Source organism: Apostichopus japonicus, chromosome 16 (assembly GCF_037975245.1).
Source record: "Apostichopus japonicus isolate 1M-3 chromosome 16, ASM3797524v1, whole genome shotgun sequence".
Classification (NCBI taxonomy): Eukaryota; Metazoa; Echinodermata; class Holothuroidea; order Aspidochirotida; family Stichopodidae; genus Apostichopus; species Apostichopus japonicus.
This window is the reverse complement of record NC_092576.1, coordinates 28,286,224-28,306,407: the sequence shown is the minus strand read 5'-3', so window position 1 is coordinate 28,306,407 and position 20,184 is coordinate 28,286,224. Positions and strand designations below refer to the sequence as shown.

General features: G+C 36.7%; 1 protein-coding gene, 1 long non-coding RNA gene and 1 other non-coding gene across 3 annotated transcripts; 2 read left to right on the top strand and 1 right to left on the bottom strand.

The window, feature by feature from the left end:
- The first annotated feature begins 2,529 nt into the window (after window positions 1-2,529).
- On the top strand, window positions 2,530-5,247 carry LOC139983252 (uncharacterized). Its single transcript, XR_011798572.1, has 3 exons — window positions 2,530-2,678; window positions 4,089-4,154; window positions 5,186-5,247. It is a non-coding gene; the product is annotated as an uncharacterized lncRNA (long non-coding RNA).
- Window positions 5,248-6,273: 1,026 nt separating this feature from the next.
- On the top strand, window positions 6,274-10,630 carry LOC139983250 (techylectin-5A-like). Its single transcript, XM_071996671.1, has 10 exons — window positions 6,274-6,321; window positions 6,434-6,502; window positions 6,615-6,665; window positions 6,778-6,846; window positions 6,959-7,009; window positions 7,122-7,190; window positions 7,412-7,626; window positions 7,755-8,066; window positions 8,433-8,694; window positions 9,993-10,630. The coding sequence occupies exons 1-10, from the start codon at window positions 6,279-6,281 to the stop codon at window positions 10,298-10,300; spliced, it is 1,449 nt and encodes a 482-aa protein (XP_071852772.1). The 5' UTR covers window positions 6,274-6,278; the 3' UTR covers window positions 10,301-10,630.
- Window positions 10,631-11,803: 1,173 nt separating this feature from the next.
- Trnac-aca (transfer RNA cysteine (anticodon ACA)) lies at window positions 11,804-11,876 on the bottom strand. The gene has a single exon. It is a non-coding gene; the product is annotated as a tRNA-Cys (tRNA).
- Window positions 11,877-20,184: the final 8,308 nt, after the last annotated feature.

Sequence of the window (20,184 nt, the reverse complement as noted above, 5' to 3'; positions counted from 1 at the left end):
TTATTGGCATGCTTTGATCGATGTTATGATCGATAATTGACAATATTGCTAGGAAATGTAAACATACGACACTTCTTTCTTTGTATCATCATGATAGTTAAAAAATAATCATATTCTCTGAAACCAAGTACAATATGAGGTTCCAATGAATCCGGTAGAGTAACTTTTTGTTAATACGAAAGCGTATATTGAGCTTAAAAGAAATAGCATATAACCATTAAAAATGGAAAATGAAAGTAAAAGATGGAGATATAGAATTAATCATAATGATCGGTACACACCAATCATGATATGTAGGAGTTGATTGCTAAGTACAAATGCTGGAGTTTTGCATCTTGTGGTCAAAACAAAATCCTGATAGGATTTTGTTTGGTACACATTTTAAGTTTTCAAATTCGGTTGTATTTGTTAATGCATCTGGCAACAGTAAAGTGAATGATGTCATCACGGCAATTGAACTGAACAATCTTCTTGCTTTTCCATATAATATTAAACTTGCATATGCACAGAGAAGAATAACATTTCCACAAAAAGGAAACTTGCATTTTGATGAAAGTTTAAATGCTGACAACGTGGACAGCCAAGCAAATGTTTAGACTGTAGGCCTATCGGGTTTATGGATAAATCGAACAGGATATTTTAATAGATACAGCAAAGGTCTCGATTTTTTTTTTCCATTATGAGATTACTTCAGACCACGTATTGTAGACCACCTTGGAAAAAATGAAGGGTATAGCAAGTCAAAACAGACATATACATTCAATCAGCAATATATATATATATATATATATATATATATATATATATAAACCACGTCTTCGTGTTCTTTTTGTGTATTTATTATACTCTATAAGCAGCTTGTATTGATATGTAAATTTATATTTCCATTCAAAAAGGGTCTTTACATCTTTTATCACGTCGGTTGATTGAGAAAGAGTCGACAATGCCGGTGAAGTTAATCGACAGCAAAAGATTTATTGCCAACCTTTATTTGCATTATTTTCTATGTATGACAGGAACACAGTAGAAAAACGTTTTTATTGGCATGTTTTGCTCGATGTTATAATCGATAATTGACAATATTGCTAGGAAATGTATACATACACAGTTAATTTATTGGTGTACAAATATTAAAACCTCTTATAACGGCTTCTATAAAACTTCGATATCATAAAAATCCAAAAAATATGTTCAAAATAGTAATACCATGTAACATTACATTCGAATGAAACTTGCCCAATGAATTCATTCTTCACCTGAATGTAGGAAATTCTCCGAATGACTATAGAATGCGGGGCCTCTGCCCCCCCCCCCACACTAATTGCACACGCTACTGAAAGACTAGCCCATCTTACACCAGTCGTGCACCTGCAATATGTGAGTTGTTCTTGTAAATTGTGAAAGTATGACATTGTTTTTCTTTTCTTATCTTTTCTGACTTTTTTTTTTCTAAGACCCAGCAAGCTGAAAAAATTATAGTGAACAGTTGACGTTGAAACGGCAAATTTGTTAATTCTGGAAACGCAAATGACTTATTCCTCTCTGATATCGAAAAATGAATTACACATTGGCAAAGTTGGGCAAGTTTCATTCAACTGTAATGTTAAATGGTATTACTAAATATTGACCAGGCTCTCCTGGTCCTGAGTTTATATTTTCAAATAATGAATCACATATAAAAAACATCATATATTATTGAAATTCTGATCATGTTTGTCAAAACGTCATTTTATTGTAATGGACGTCCTATATAACACACTAAAAAAAAATGTTTATGAAAATAACATATATTCAATATACATATACATGATGATCATAATGATTGATCATGATGATCATGATGATTATGATGATCATGATGATCATGATCATGATCATCATGATGATGACGATGATCATGATTATCATGATGGTGATGATGATGATGATGATGATGATGATGATGATGATGATGATGATGATGATGATGATGATGATGATGATGATGATGATGATGATGATGATGATGATGATGATGATGATGATGATGATGACGTTCATTTCGTTTGCAATTATAAATATAGTATTTCATATGAATATGAAAATTGTTGGGATGTATTTTCCCATCATGATCATCATGATCATGATGATCATGATCATGATGTTCATGATGAATTAATAAAGAGCCTGTCTTGTAACAATAGCGCGTCAGCTTTAGCTGGGAAAAAATAAAAGGTTATCACGTAAATCAAATAAGAAACGTTTGAAAATATATCTACTGAATAGACCGGGAGTCGATATACGCCAAACTGTATCTCCTTTATAAGTATACGTTACATATTGCTGGAAGATTGAGTTTTTGTCTAATTCCAATGAAGATAACGAAATGTAAACCTAAGTGACAAAAGCTGATCATCCGTCAATGACGTAATCACAGTATCGTTGTACAATTCGTGCTCTGATATTGATACGTATTCGTTTCGTCCAATCAGCTTTAAGTTAACACATGTACATATTTGTTGAGACTATGTTACTTAGTTTATATTAAAGACATCACATCATCCAACTCAGTCATTCAAAACTTCACGGAGAACACCAATGACAAGTAGAGCGGTCAACTTTGAACACAATGGAGAGAAAGAAATTTTTTCAGCTTTTCCATTTGGCACTAATCCTCATCGATATGACGGATGCCGGAAGTAAGTGTATATTTTTGCAAGATAATAAGAGTTATGGATTCCATTTCTTTCTATTTACCAATAACAATATGTTCAGTCTTTTAGAGTCTCCTGTAGGGTTGTCAGACTGTCTTGGTTGAGGGGTTTGGGCATACATAAAGTACATCCTATTCTGTTTTATTTATTTTTTCTGTCCGATTAACTATGTAGAATTCCACTTTTCTATATCACATCATTCTTAGGCATACTGCTGCAGGTTTGAAGTTTTCCTAAAGACTTATTTTGGCAACCTTGTGAATTAACAGCAACGTGAGCAAGGCAACTTTTAGCAAATTTCAAGCAAGGGTTTTTCAAGATTAATTCACTTTTATGGGTCCTCGAGCTGCTTGAATATTAACATGATTACCCCTCCCTACATATATCTCCGTGTATTTTACAGAAAATTTATTGGAAAATATAAACGGGCTTACCTATATTTTATTAATATCTGCATGTCTACTTTGAGTTTTTGTGATAGTATAGTCACACCAGTTGGTATCTAGGAATATGCTGTTTATAGTTCCTAGGGCTATTGATATATGACAATCCTATGTTACTTAATGGCCGAGTTGTGAGTGTTTTATCACCCTTTCATCTATAATCTATATATCCTTTCGTCTAAAATTAGGCTAACTGTTATCACGTAACAAGTTAGGCAGACTATTCAACAAATCGATTCATCTGCTGTTAGCGGTCAATGGGGTGTCGCAATGTACGGGAGAATGTATACTCCAGTCGTCCAAAGATAATATCAACCTTTTGTTTTTTCTTCATATGTTTGCCGACTTCAAATATTCCCCAACGTCATACCCATGTCTTGGCTTAATTTGCGCAGTCGTTACACAGTGCATTATTTGTAATGGACTGACTGATTACGTAATACGTTTCGTAAGAACTTTTACCAGGGAAGCAATGTCACAAAACTGCCAAATAGATCAGTTGTCTAAAGTTATACCACAAAATTGGCCATCATACCGAGACAATTTTCCTCACTTTCAGTACAGCCAGTTCAACATGTACAGAAAACCCTATGGACTGGGATTTGCAGTACGAGAACTGCTACCAGTAACTTAATTTTATGTTTTGACGATTTCAATATTGGTTATCTATACCATCCAATTTATTTAAATTTTACTTATTTACTTCTTTTATAAAGAATTCCATATTTAATAACCATTACTTCACACTTAACCACTTTTATAAATCTTAAACATATGTTTTGTGTTGTTTTGTTCCGTCTGTTCTGCTCTTTTTGCGTTTCGTTTGTTTCGTTTTGTCTTTCCTTATCTTGTCTTGTTTTTATCATAACTTAATTTCGTGACTGTATACTTTTTACCGATTGAACGTGTAGCTGTTTCTGATGTTTGTTCCTTCTTTTTTTCTTATTCATAGAATTGTGTGATTTTGCTGCGAAATTCCCATGTAAAGGAAGCCACTGTTTACCTTCACCTTGTAAAAGTAAGTAAAAAGTAAACAGAACACAGAATGTTTACAAACTATCATTTATATATTACAAGAAGTCACAAAATTGATGTATTTCCTGTGTCTGTGATTTAGGTGGTTTTCAAACTTGAATTCTTCCTGGCTCGTTTAATTTTTCATTTAAACCAAAAATAATAATAATACAAAATACCATTGTTTGAGAGACAGTATTTAATATCGCTATGTTTTGGTTCGTTATAGAAATTGACAGTACTATCTCTTTATGAACGGCGTGCATGATTTTACTAGTTAAACTTTATATAACAAATTTCTGTCACCAAATACATTTCATCCTTCTCAATTCAATTTGAAAATATTCTTTTAATTATTATTATTATTTTCTTTTTTCTTTCTTTTTGGGATGGGGGTTGGGGATTTGCAAATACAAATAATAGGTCTATGAGATGTCGCCCAATAAACTTGCTAGTATGATTTACAATTTTCGCATTATTGGCAACATTCTGTCTATATGGACAGCCTTTTTAAACATCCGCTTATCTTCATTTTGGTCTGTTAAAATAACATCATAACGATAAAGAAGACCATTAGATTTGTAAATTATGATACACGGACATATTATTATTATCTGGTTAGAGGGGAGCACGTTATCTATTTAGCTGTTAATTTATTTGTGTTGTTAATGATATTCTTATTTTCCATCATCTAATACCACTTTCTTACGAAACAAGATATGTCTATAGTCCAAACTGTAGTGCAAAATAAACAAAGAAGAGGACTTCATTCAAGACAATTCTATTTCCATTTAATTGAACCTACTTAAAAGCATTACTATTAAAACAAAATTGTTCATAAACATCCTTCACATACTGTTTTCTAGGTAAGACAATGCAGGAATCAAAGGAACCAACTACTGAACCACAAGGCACGACTCTAGGTAAGTCCCGTAGTATATCAAGCGCACAACTCATACCATGTGTTAATAGAAGAACTCACATTAATGATGCATTATTCAATTGTTCATCAACATTCTTCCTATCCTTGTTTAGGTAAGACAACGCAAGAATCAAAGGAACCAACTACTGCAATCACTACTGAACAACAAGGCACGACTCTAGATAAGTCCCGTATCATATCAAGCGCACTACTGATATCATGTTATAATAGAAGAAATCACATTAATGATGCATTATTCAATTGTTCATAAACATCCTTCCTATCCTTGTTTAGGTAAGACAATGCAAGAATCAAAGGAACCAACTACTGCAGTCACTACTGAACCACAAGGCACGACTCTAGGTAAGTCCCGTAGTATATCAAGCGCACAACTCACATTATGTGTTAATAGAAGATATCACATTAATGATGCATGATTCAATTGTTCATAAACATCCTTCCTATCCTTGTTTAGGTAAGACAATGCAAGAATCAAAGGAACCAACTACTGCAGTCACTACTGAACCACAAGGCACGACTCTAGGTAAGTCCCGTAGTATATCAAGCGCACAACTCACATTATGTGTTAATAGAAGATATCACATTAATGATGCATGATTCAATTGTTCATAAACATCCTTCCTATCCTTGTTTAGGTAGGACAATACAAGAATCAAATGAACCAACTACTGCAGTCACTACTGAACCACAAGGCACGACTCTAGGTAAGTCCCGTATCATATCAAGCGCACTACTGATATTATGTGTTAATAGAAGAAATCACATTAATGATGCATGATTAAATTGTTCATAAACATCCTTCCTATACTTGTTTAGGTAAGACAATGCAAGAATCAGAGGAACCAACTACTGTAGTCACTACTGAACCACAAGGCACGACTCTAGGTACGTCCCGTAGCATAACAAGCGCACTACTCACATCATGTGATAATAGAAGAAATCACATTAATAATCATTATTCAATTGTTCATAAACATCCTTCCTATACTTGTTTAGGTAAGACAATGCAAGAATCAAAGGAACCAACTACTGCAGTCACTACTGAACCACAAGGCACGACTCTAGGTAAGCCCCGTAGTATATCAAGTGCACTACTGATATCATGTGTTAATAGAAGAAATCACATTAATGATGCATGATTCAATTGTTCATAAACATCCTTCCTATCCTTGTTTAGGTAGGACAATGCAAGAATCTAAGGAACCAACTACTGCAGTCACTACTCTAGGTAAGCCCCGTAGTATATCAAGCGCACAACTCACATTATGTGTTAATAGAAGAAATCACATTAATGATGCATGATTCAATTGTTCATAAACATCCTTCCTATCCTTGTTTAGGTAGGACAATGCAAGAATCAAATGAACCAACTACTGCAGTCACTACTGAACCACAAGGCACGACTCTAGGTAAGCCCCGTAGTATATCAAGCGCACTACTGATATCATGTGTTAATAGAAGAAATCACATTAATGATGCATGATTCAATTGTTCATAAACATCCTTCCTATCCTTGTTTAGGTAGGACAATGCAAGAATCTAAGGAACCAACTACTGCAGTCACTACTCTAGGTAAGCCCCGTAGTATATCAAGCGCACAACTCACATTATGTGTTAATAGAAGAAATCACATTAATGATGCATGATTCAATTGTTCATAAACATCCTTCCTATCCTTGTTTAGGTAGGACAATGCAAGAATCAAATGAACCAACTACTGCAGTCACTACTGAACCACAAGACACGACTCTAGGTAAGCCCCGTAGTATATCAAGCGCACTACTGATATCATGTGTTAATAGAAGAAATCACATTAATGATGCATGATTCAATTGTTCATAAACATCCTTCCTATCCTTGTTTAGGTAGGACAATGCAAGAATCTAAGGAACCAACTACTGCAATCACTACTCTAGGTAAGCCCCGTAGTATATCAAGCGCACAACTCACATTATGTGTTAATAGAAGAAATCACATTAATGATGCATGATTCAATTGTTCATAAACATCCTTCCTATCCTTGTTTAGGTAGGACAATGCAAGAATCAAATGAACCAACTACTGCAGTCACTACTGAACCACAAGGCACGACTCTAGGTAAGTCCCGTATCATATCAAGCGCACTACTCATATCATGTGATAATAGAATAAATCACATTAATTTTGCATTAATGTGCATTTCGATTTAATTTACATGCTTTCTTTAAAGTCGCAATCAGCTTTCAGTCGTTAAGTTCATATCAGGATGTTACTACATGGAAAAAAGAAACAAAACATAATAATTATGATATTTCAAAGCTAAACTGCTCTCCATGCAGGTTCTACGATATATACGTGTCCTCCGAACATGATCTATGGAAACTGCACTTGTGAAGCAACATGTGAAGATCCCAAAGAAGAGTCTGCTTGTAATAGTACCTGTTTAGGTAGCACGGGCTGTATCTGCAAAGCTGGATTAATGCTGAATGGAAGTGACTGTATCAGTGCGAGTAGATGCAGCTGTTTCGTTGCAGAGGCCAACTTGGTTATATCGGTGAGTGTTTGTGACATCTATTTAAATGTAAGATGACATTTCTAATGGATATTTGAACACAGAATTAAATTTTATCTGACAACAATTTTGTTCTTCAAACTTAAAATTTTACATTTGATCTGTTTTAGAATGGAAAAACATACGTTAATGATAACTGCACCCAGAAGTGTTCCTGTAGCAATAACCGACTTATCTGTGAAGATGACTACAGCTGTAGTGCCAATGCTGTGTGTGATGTCAAGAATGAAGTACGACAGTGTTATTGTAATGAGGGATACGAAGTTGACGGTGGATCTTTTGTATCCTTGCCGTTTAGAGACTGCCAGGATGTTTATGACGCTGGACATAGACAAGATGCCGTTCATACAATCAAGCCTACTGGATGGCCTGGTTTACCATTCAACGTATCTTGTAAAATGGAAAACGGTGGAGGATGGACCGTAAGTCTTGATTGAAACTATATGAATATTTCAAGTATGTTTCTGTGAGTTTTGTTGATTAAGTCTATTGTTGATGGTAATGCAAGTCCCAGTTTTTTTTTTCCGGTTTGATTGCACTTTATAATTCTTTACCAGGTATTGAGTGTATCAAAATTACTTTAGTGGAAGCACAGTGTGACAATCCCAAAAAATTGCCACCTCTTAAAGAAAACAAAAACAAAGAAAAGTCCTACATTTGTCTTACTGAAATAGTATTCTATTAATATATATTCGTGCGGTGTTTCTTAAATTAAGTTTGTCTGTTACCATGCTTCACGACTCTCATCATTATATTTCTTTCATTGTATTTATTCGCTATATTTTCAGGTGTTTCAACGTCGTACCGATGGCTCTACGAGTTTTTATCAACACTGGGCTGCGTACAAGGACAGGTTTGGTGACAGCAGGAACTTATGGCTAGGAAATGAAAAGCTTCATTACTTAACGAACCAGAGAAACTACAAGCTTCGCTTTGACATCACTTCTTCTAGTGGATTGGCTAGATATGCTGAGTATACAGACTTTCAAATCGAGTCTGAAACCAGCAACTACACAATGAGTGAACTGGGCAATGAAGGTGGAAATACAGGTTTGTTGCATGTTTGATATTAGCGCCTTGCCTTGGATACTAGGTCAAGTTAAAGTTACTAGTATGTACAGAATCAACTTCATGAGAAAATGGTCGTCGGGGTTTCAACACATCTTGATATTAAATATTACCTACAAAATCTGCTCTAAGTACACTGGATCAGAAACCCTTACAAAGAGGGTTTGGGGAACCCCCCCCCCCCCTCCTTTCACAATTCACGCACAAAATTTCTACGGTTGTATATACGAGATAATTATCAAGTTTATAATCCATTTCTGGGTGTGTGTTTGAGAAGTGTAACGCATTAATTAGAACAAAACATAGATAGAAATAGAAAAAAGTGAAGAAATAGTACCACGCATATTCAACCATCTTAATTAGTTGCAACTGATGTGAAGAACCATCCTTACATTCGCCAGTTTTGGTGTGGTCATATTGGAAGAGCAAAGAAGGTTTTGTCCCGAACGGGATTTAAGCAAGTAATCTGAACAATTGCAAAACAAATCTCGTCCCATCTGGACCCGTTACTTTAAAGAAAAGGGTACAATGTTAGATATTTACCGTATCATCGTATCAATCGGATAACGGTGGTGTCATTTACAAACTATTGACGTAGTCTGACTAGCCGATGAAAAAGAATATATGCTGAATTAGCAAGCACCAATCTAAGAACAGGATATATTATGGAAGAGAAATACGACCATTTATATTCACAGAACCATTAACAGAGAATAAAGGTTTGCAGTAAACACATACTACTAACAGAATAATGTTTCTAACAAGATCTGTGAAACAATATTACCAAGAAGAGCCACACACCACGAAGACAAAGACAACCCTAGACATAAATAAAATTGCAATGAGAAAATAATAGCTAAAAACTAGTCAATGGAAATCCCAGGATTTAGTTTTCATTTGTAATCAAACACAATATTGACTAATTTAATCATAATATTTAATATCATTAAACAATAATTTCCTTGTAGACAAGCCTATTTTTTATATTAAACATCATTAATTTAAATCCAAATCAATCGTCATTTCCTTTAAAAATTAGCCTGATTAAAGTAAAGAGCAATATAGAATAAATCAACTCATGAAGTATATATAATGATCACGGAATTATCCCATTAAAAATGAATTCTGAATCTCTATCAATGTGAATCCCACCCTCTTCCCAATATACTGTAAAACGTGTTTTATGTCCCAACAAAAGTTTGCAATATATCAGGATACTTAAGCTATTGTTTAATGACCAAGTATTAACCACTGATGGTTCTTGCTGTTTTACTTCACAGGTTATGATCTTACTGATACCAGAGGAAAACAATTCAGCACGCATGACCGAGACAATGACGCATTTGGTAACTTCAACTGCGCAGAGAAGCACAGAAGCGGCTGGTGGCACTCGAATGATGACTGCTCTACTTGTGCGAGTAATAGCCTTTGCGATTATTTCCAATACAGCAGCAGCTGCAAATCAGCTTGTACGAGTGAAAACCTCAACGGTGTCTACAATGGAGGCAACGGGGAAATGATCTACTCTGATTTTGATACTAACTGCAACGTCCAATATGTTGAGATGAAAATTCGACCATCCTCTTGAGTTGATGAACAAGATGATTGTGAAACTGAGCATTTTACGAAACATTTTACGTAATAATTCAGAATTTAATTAAGTCTGACCAAACGGAGCGTGGTTGGAATATACTTTATGGATAACAACATAAGAAAACATTAAACCTTAAGATTGAAACATTCACTAAAAAGTTTATTGTACGAAATGGAATGAAAACTTGAAAAATCGGAGCAAAGACAAATATAACATTCATTGCTCTACTGGTGAGTCATTCATCACTGCAAATAATTACGAGACATCAACAATAGTTAAAATACAATAAATAAAGTAATACGAAATAAAAAAAAACGTTTCGAGTTTTTATTTAAATTGTTAAAGTTTGTTAAAAGGGAACCAGAGACATCAGTCGTTCACACCGTACATACCAAACTTCATAAATAGTTATTAGCATAACATTGCGTGTAGAACGTATACTATTGACATAAGGTGTAGTCTGAATGTGTCACAGAACTCACCTTTTTTTCGCATGTTTGATAAACCAGAACCACCCCAACCACCCCCACCCCTGTACATGATTAAATGAAATAAAAATTTAAGTTAAAATTTGAAACATTACTCGACAACGTATTAAACAGAATTTAGGGGAAAGTGTCTGAACTTACAGGATTGGCACTGTTGTGTTTTCTATAGCAAAATTCATTCGAAATACAGTTTACCAAGTATACATGTCTGTTGTACGAGATCCATGTAGTATGTACTTATATTGAGTTAAACTGACCCTACGTAAGCTTTTTTGCACGCCTGGAAAACACTAGCAGAGAATGTTGGTATTCGACACCTCATTTGTCTCCTCTGCCATTAATGAGGAGACTGACAGAGGGTCTATAGAGCAATCGTCGGCTGCAGCACGCATTAAGAACTTTTCTCCCCACCCTTTAAAAAAATACAACAAAATCGTTTCTGATTATGTTACTGACTATTTCAACATTGGGCCTCTGATTCTTCAGGCTCTATTAAAATACCTCAGTATTGGTTGAATTCAATTATAGTTTGAGTGGTAATTATATTTGGTATTATATTGGTACAAATATGTTCACTATTATTTACGCTGGTATTAATAAAGAACGAAATATTCGTCTATACTGAATTAACATTTCAAATCAATTTAAAAATAACACGAAATTCTTCAATTAAAATAATATGAAGCGCGATCCAACTATGGATCAGTAATAGCTATATACGCTGCGAATGATAGCAACAGTGTACTGAGTTCCAGCAATGCCTTATCCAAGAACTGAGAAAAAATAATGCCAGTTCGAGGAAATATGATGAAAGTCAATAGCCTATTGCCATTTTTGTATTAAAATTACTTAAAATAGAAGGACTGAAAATGTAACCACTGCTAATGAGAGATAAAGAAGTGATGGAGTAGAGGGGAGGGGGGGGATATATATATATATATATATATACATATATATTTAAATGAAAATCGTAATGAGTTGGAAAATCAAGAACAGTGAAAAAACTTCAAGCCTCCACCGGGATTCGAACCCGGGCCTCCCGCTTTGTACGCGGACACCCTAACCAACTAGGCCATGGACGCTGATTGTATGTCCAGAGGTTCTAAACCGGTAAGGAAGGTCGTAATTCCACTGTAGGCGTTTGTCACCTGTATCGAACAATACTAGTTTTGGTTTTGGTGACATATTTTGCCTTACTCTAGAGATCAAACATGATGCTAACCAACTCGAAAATCATTTGTGATTCCTAAAGCCGGATCTCGAAAGAGATACTTTGAACAGACTTTATGTTAATGAAATGGAGGTAAACGACAAAGGCAAATGAATATATATATATGAAAATCGTAAAGAGTAATCGTATACACATACATACATATATATATACATATATATATATATATATATATATATATATATATATATAGATATAGATATAGATATAGATATAGATATAGATATAGATATAGATATATATAGATATAGATATAGATATATATATATATATATAGATATAGATATATATATATATATATATAAATATATATATATATACATACTATAATACTCTCTCATTGGCAGCCATTAGATCACGCCTTCATAGCCAGTAGTATCCCTGTGGTCGAGTGGTATGGTCTGTCACACGATACCCGATGTTCGATTCCAGCCTTCGCCTGATAAGTCCCAAAAGGACGATACCGGTCGTGAAATGGAACTTCTCTGGTGTGCTTGTTCTTATTAATTTGATATATATCTGTAATAACAAAATGCTGCTCATTCATTATATATATATATATATATATATATATATATATATATATAATATATATATATATATATATATACATATACACATATACACATATATACATAATGAAAATTGAACTGAGAAAATGCTGACACAGTGTTTCGCCGTGTGTTTAAACAGTGAAGCCTTGAAAAATGTGGGGGCGCTGTTTGTTGTACGGCAAAAAGGCAGATCATTTGTACGTCTTCATACATTCATGTTACATTTTAATCAACTTTGATTTTGTTTTTCGCCTTTAATGACTGGAACAAAGTGTAGTGTTTTATGAAACTTGAATTGTCTGGAAAATTTCATTTCCGGAATCTGAAAGGCTCATGGCAGGCTTTTCTCTTGCTTGATTTATTTTTTCGCTCCACTTAGATGGTGTCATCGTTGTCCCTGGAAATGCCGAGAAAACGCCACGCCCCTAATTTAGTTTAATACTTCCATATTAGTCTGTGTAAAGTAATGTTGCAAAGTAATAATGCAGGATAACAGATCCACCTTATGGAGTGAGAATGCAGAAAGTGTGTTTTCAAGTCAATGGAGGTCGACTGCGTTTGCCTGCAAGAAACACACATTTTGGAAGATGTCCCTCTATGGGCTTATGAGTGGGGTGGTGAGCTGCATGCTTCGATTGCTTTGTCTTCACCTGTGTCACTATCATCCTTCTGTCACCTCGTCAGGCGGGTTGTGGCACTAGGGTGGAGACGGATCACGAGGGCCGATTGTTTTGCATTCTGTTCAAGTATCCACAGGGTAATATCTCCCTTTGTACTGTGTATGCTCCCAATCGGTCTTCTCATAGACGAGACTTTTTTGACACGCTGCCTTCCTTCATTCCTGGTAGTGCACCATGTGTCATGGTCGGAGACTTAAACTGTGTCTTAGACTCGGTTCTTGGCAGAATCCGGGGCTTCTGTGTCTGCTAGTCCAGACGCTGGGATCACATAACTGGACAGATTCACTTCCACACACCTTTTAGCTGATGTCTTGAGGCATATGCACCCGTGTAGTACGGGGTATAACATGGGTGAGGCCTAATGGGAAGATGTGTCGAAAATAAATCGAGCATATGCGCCCGTTAGTCTTACATTTTCGAGTTGCGTGACACTAAGCTGTCTGCTCGCTGACCATGACACTGTGGTAGCACGGTTTGATTTGGCTTCCATTTTCCCGATCGGGCGGGGCCTATGGAAACTTAAATGTCAGATACTAGGCGAGGAAAAGTTCCGCCAAGGTTTCGAAACCAGGTACAATGGATAGCAAACTTTCAAGCCGGCCTTTGCCTCTACATCCTAATGTTGGGATGGTGTCAACTTCCACATTAAACGCTACGCGGTTCTATATTGTGTGACCCGCGCACGGTGGCGGAGAGAAGAATTATCGAAGCTGTGCGCGGAGGTGAAGTTTGACGACTCTTTGGCTGTCATCGCTTTGCAGACTTATCACGATGAAAATTACCACGGTGCGTCAGGGCCCGTGTCTAAGCATTGAAAGCTAATGAGCGCCCTTAACTGAGGTTTTACCAGTTCTTTAGCTCATCGGCGGGTGACAGATGCGTCCCATCTGTGCGCACTACTTGTGGGACCGTGGTTAGTGGTCCTAATGGCATTGTCCTCGTATATAAAGATTATTATTCGAGTTTGTTTACGCGTGGCAATGTCGATTTGTCGGCACAGGCCGATATATTGAGGGAATCTCAAAAACTGTTCCCCGTGAGGTAAATGATATGTTAGGGGGGGAATAACCACTGTTGAAATTTGGAAGGCGCTTTCAAAGATGAAGAATGGCAAGTCCCCAGGTTCGGACGGGCTTCCAAGGGAGTTCTACCGAACCTTTTGGGCAATAGTTGCACCCGACATCAGAAACGTCTTCGAACACGCCTTCCTAAACGGACTGTTAAACCAAAGTCAACGTCCGGGCATGATTACTCTGCTGCCTTAGTCTGAGGACCCCTTGGATCATCATAACAAGCGTCCGATTACCGTGTTAAATTTGGACTACAAGTTGCTGGCTAAGGCTTTGTGCAACCGCCTTGCACTGGCTATGCCGCATCTTATGGGTGATCTCCAGACTTGTGCAGTGAAGTGTCATTGCACCCAGCAGAACTTGTGTTTGATGCGCGACTTGACCGACTTTGTTATTGAGCGTGATCTGCCATGTGCATTGGTCTCTCTTGACCAACAGAAGGACTTTGACATGGTGTATCGCGGTATTTAATGAATGTATTGGAGACGTTTCAGTTGCACCAACATTTTCGTAAATGGATATGTGTTTTTTATCAGGAAAGTTTCAGTTCTGTGATCGTAAATGGGTTTGTTCAGAGCGTTTTAACGTAGAGAGGGGTGCACCAGGGGTGCCCTGTCTCCATTACTTTATGTTTTGTTTAGCGAGTCCCTCTCCCGGTTTTTGGAATGGGACTCGAGACTTGTTCCATTCGTTGTGCCAAAGTTGCCAAAGTGAAATGCGTTCAAAATGCAGATGACGTCACGTGTGTTGGTTCGAGTCTGAGCTCCTTTCGTGCCCTCTCGCAGGATTTATCTATCTTTGAGAGGGCTACCGGGGCGAAGTTTAATCCGAACAAGACAAAGGGCCTTCGCCTTGGTAGCTGGAGATACAGAGACTTACCATTCGGTGCATCTTGGTCGGATCAGAATATCAAAATTAATGGTATATGGTTCGGCTACGATACACCTTGTAGTGTCACCTACAACGAGACGGTTGAGGTATTTGAGAGCAGGCTCGAAACCTTTGGCACCCGCTGGCTTTCGATCTTGGGGAAAGTAACCGTTATTAATCGTTTTGTTTCGCCCATCTTGTGGTACCCGGGCGCGGTGTACCCAATTCCGCGTAGCGTTCTGGTGCGGTTGGAGAGAGCGATATTTTCATTCATTTGGTCGGGTGGTACAGAGCTGGTCAAGAGGGAGGAAATGTACCTTTGTGTTATGTGTTATTTAAGCAGTAGTTTGTAGCGGTAACTAACCCAGGGTTGCCTTTTCATATTTTAACGTTTTGGGGCGGGTTGCACTTTCGTCGATGGGTCCCGGCGCTGTTTAGAAACAGAGAACCGCATAGTAGTACTCCAAGCAGGGTGGTGCGTGTCATTTGCTCCGCTCTTAATAAGTTGCCCCCTGTTTCCCTGTCACGGCCAGCCCTCGTTCACAGTTCCTTGCGGGATAGGGGCCTTGAATGCAATTTTTGTACAGGGACGTCATTCTGCCGAAGTATGGCGTTCGGTGTAGGTTTAAGAGCTGCTGAAAGCAAAGTACGACTAACTAAAGCTACAACGTACGACATGGCAGTTAGCAGCCTAACATCACCTTTCGTATACTTTCTTCGGGGGAACTCTACCCGATGTTACTGACAGCAATGATGATTCCGTACAGGATTCTGAGAAATGTGATTCATCCCACTCAAAAGTTGACCTACATACTGATGATTTCGCGATCTATACTGTTGCACAGCAAATGCATAATAGGTTGCAAAACGATTTATAAGGAGTAATTTGTAGATTTTTCTTTGAGGGGGGGGGGGGTTAGTAACTTGTTGTCATTGTGTTCTTTATAATACCAGGTTAAACAGACGAAGCGTATCTTGTATGTGTTGTACTGCACTAACATGGTTAAAACTTTAGAGTCGAGATGTTAATTCACATCAACTACACAAATACAGACAACGTCTGCCAAGCCAATTCGCAAAAGACATATTTCTCACTTTAACTTTAACAGGTTTCCTTTCAAATATCCATACCTTCTGAAACAATGGCTAGTGCAGATGAGAAGGGACCAATAGAAACTACGCAGCACCTGTTGCCAGGTACCATCTTTGGAAGTCATTTGATGGAACCGTCTAAAATCAGTAACTGTGTAGACCATTTAGATCGGTTTAACAAAGTTCTACATAATTTTGGACAGAAGATCCAGAAGATTCATGTTACCTTTAAGATTAATGACAGATCAGTTTGTAGTTTGACGCATCAACGTATTGTAATCATCTGCGGGTGCTTAAAAATTTGGGCTTCCAAATAAAATTGCATAAAATGTGGTTAAAGGGGAAGGTTCTTTGTCATGATTTTGACAGCAACTTTTGACAGTCCCTCTCCGTGGGGAGGATGGAATTAAAATGCACATTTATTTGGTACTATTTTCGGGGAAGGGGCACAAAGAAATACTTGTAACATTTACCCCTGCAAAATACCGTCTGGTGGTATACGTCATAAGTGTATTATGAAATATTTCTTAATGTACTTTCTCTGCAACTAATTTTATTTTAATATGACAGTTATTCTTAGAGAACATGACTTCTACATGTTACATAACATGTGTTGGTGCATTCTAAATAAAGAATTATTTACCTATCACCCGATACATATATCACCCGATATATATATATATATATATATATATATATATATATATATATATATATATATATAAATATATATATATATATAAATATATATATATAAATATATATATATATATATATATATATATGCATATATATATCTGATTAACTATTGGTTAGATATAAATGAAACTTAACCCAATTACTAATGCAAAATTTCGTAGTGAGCCCAGCATGTTGGCATATATTCAACTAAACTTTTACCGATTTTGGTCGGACACTTATCCTAAGTGTCTGGTCAAAAATTGCCCAACGTCTGTAAAGTGTAGTAAGTACACTCCATTGTCAAAGACACTTCGTCACAGTGTCGAGGCAACTTTGCAAAATTCAACCAAATATGGGAAGAAAATTACCAAACAATTAGTCTGACATATATGCTAAGTAATACCTTTTTTTTTGCATTGGCCATGATTTTATATTAGTATTTTTTTTATAGATGTAGTAGGTATGTAGTTGGTATCGTCCAAGGCATTTTTGGCGGTCACAGTTATGTATCAAATTTAGTAGGAACTCGTAAAGATTGTCAATTACGAATAAATTACGTGTGCTTTTGCTCAATCATGAGTAACAATCCCTTTTTGATGTCCGCTGACCCATTCAGACAACCCCTTTGCTCCATCTTAGACCCTGTCATTACATCTAAGTCAACATATAATGAGTCACTATGATATAGCTGACATCTATGTTAGGTTTTATCCTCTCAATTTACCTAATTTATTATGTTAAGGCATTATTTTCATGTTGTAACTTTTCTGTTTATATTTTAAAATTTTATATGATGAAATTATTATTCCTGACATTCTCGTTATTTTTCGTCCTGTGTATGTGATAAACGACGCTTCCTGGAAATGTAGACCTACGATATCTACCTACCTTACGTATGCTGTTCCCCTATTACAGAGTTGTCTCCACTATGCCTAAGCGCCCCCATTGCCATGATACGTAACAATGCAAGGATAGACACTGGTACATAACACAAAAGCGATTACCTAGGCCCCTTGATACCACTTGCATTTTTGCAGAACATTCAAGGTCTTCACTCGTGGAAAGGTAAACTGAGCACCACTGCCTAGACCCCACCAGGAGCTCCCAGTCGGGCCGATATAACCTATGCCGCTGGTACTTGACGGACGTCCAGTTCCCGACTGACTTAATAAAATGCCTGAACCTTTAATGGAATGTACAAAGGATGAATTTGTTTTTTATTACTTGAGGGGTACTGCCCGGGCTCATTGCAGCCGACTCTCATATGTAGAGGAGCTGGCGTAGAAACTGTTGTTCAAAGAATCGTCTGGGCATACGCATGGGAAGAAGATGGAAAATGGTGGAAAATACATCCCCCTCTCCATGCACCATGGCTCTCGCCACCGCATTCAGATATTCCTTGAAAGTGAATTTAAAGCCAAAAAAGTAAGGAAGAGGAATTACTAAACATTCTTTCTTGTCTCTTTAGCAATTTATTTAGGTAACTGATGCTTGTCCCACATATCAAAATGTATCGCTTATGAGTATTTTCTGCATGTTATGCAAGTCAGCAATTCAACATGTTCCAGTTTGAGTAGTTTCAGCCAGGACGTATACAGGCGTATACATGTAATAACGTTTGTAAACAAGCCTCTGAAGAAAAGAATGAAACAAAATGGCCACCGTTCTCGCGCTAACATAAAAACAAGTTTAAAGTATTATTGAGTACAATCCATCCATCTGCTCAGGTTTCAACAACAAGCTGTGAAATTTTTCTTACTTCACTATAACCAAAATTCCGATGATTTGATTGGCTGTAGATGGCTGCACTTCGTAGTGGCATCTTCGTTACTCGTTGTGCATAATTGTACTGAAAACGTTGTTTTACCGTGTAAAAAGCTTGATGTTTAAACGATAGGCTATAATGTGGTTGTACAAAATCTTCTAAGAGTAGGCCAAGTTGCCATTTTTCGACAAGAATAATTCAGGTAGTGTTGACTAATGGCAGTTTACATTGGAATGGTTTAAGGGACTCTACATAAAACTTGAACCGGGGTACACATGTTATCGGGATTGGAAAATTGTATATTTCCAAATAATGTTGTCATGCCTTCATTGTTATAATATCCGCCTCGAGAGATCGCAGAATAGTGCAGCAAAAACAAGTTACCAAACAATTCGCGCACATGTAATGGGTTTTGTATTTTTACTGCGTGTCATTTCTTTCACTCCTTAACGGGCAGAATCAAGGATCATTTAAAACGGCATTAGTAATAGTCTGTGAGATTTTTTCTCCAACATGTTTACTTCAGTAATTATCGCAACTTGAATAATCAAACTAATTTCTGCTTACAGTTGATATCCATAGTCAATTAGATATTCCATAACCATTTAAAGCCTAGGCGGGACGACGATTTAGTTACATCTTAATAAATGTATATTAGAATGTAACGGAGCTGAGCCGTATCATTTTTGGTTGATGTTATTGCCTCGAACGTTGTTGAGATACCCGCAAGTCTTCTGTCGCCATGGTTATACAGGAAATGTGTTGCAACAAGAGCGCCATGAGCTGACCGTTCATTTGCGAGAGTTCAGAGTATTTGTACTCTGCAAAGTTAGACGCAAACAAGAGCACAAATGGCAATGGTGTACAAATTGGGGGTGTGAGCTATTAAACAGATGAAACTGAGCATTATAGCTAAGTTTTTTTTTGGTTATCTAACTATCTATCTGAATATCTGTCTATCTATCTGTTTGTCGGTCTGTTGGTCTATCTATCTATGCGTACTGCTAAAAAAAAAAGACGGCTGTTCTATGACGGCTAACTCTAGTAACCCAAAATTTGTTAATAGCTGGATATATCGTTCAAACTCAAGGCTTATTAAAACAACTAGGACCAGGAATATTAGTCTATAATTTAGGTTTATCAAAATAACTGGTATATCGATAGAAAATCCAGCTGTATCATATCGACTGGGTAATTGGTGTAAACATCCACGTTAATAACATAATTGGGTATTTGTTCAAGATTCCAGGTTTATCAAACTAATTAGTATTTCGGTTGAAAATCCAGATTTCTCAAATTAAATGGGTATATCGATCGATGATCATTTTTTTGCTGTCGATAACTTGAAGTTTTCACCCATTTAACATTCAGCTATGCACCAAGATGATTCGATTACCACAAATTTTCTGTAGAAGAACCAATCATCTTAGGCAATGGTCAGGCTACC

Bases quoted from the DNA above. Each gene is read 5' to 3' on its own strand.
- LOC139983250 (XM_071996671.1), top strand. From the start codon at position 6,279: ATGCAAGAATCTAAGGAACCAACTACTGCAGTCACTACTCTAG. The intron at 6,503-6,614 runs GTAAGCCCCGTA...ATCCTTGTTTAG, and splicing joins ACCACAAGGCACGACTCTAG to GTAGGACAATGCAAGAATCT. The intron at 7,010-7,121 runs GTAAGCCCCGTA...ATCCTTGTTTAG, and splicing joins TACTGCAATCACTACTCTAG to GTAGGACAATGCAAGAATCA.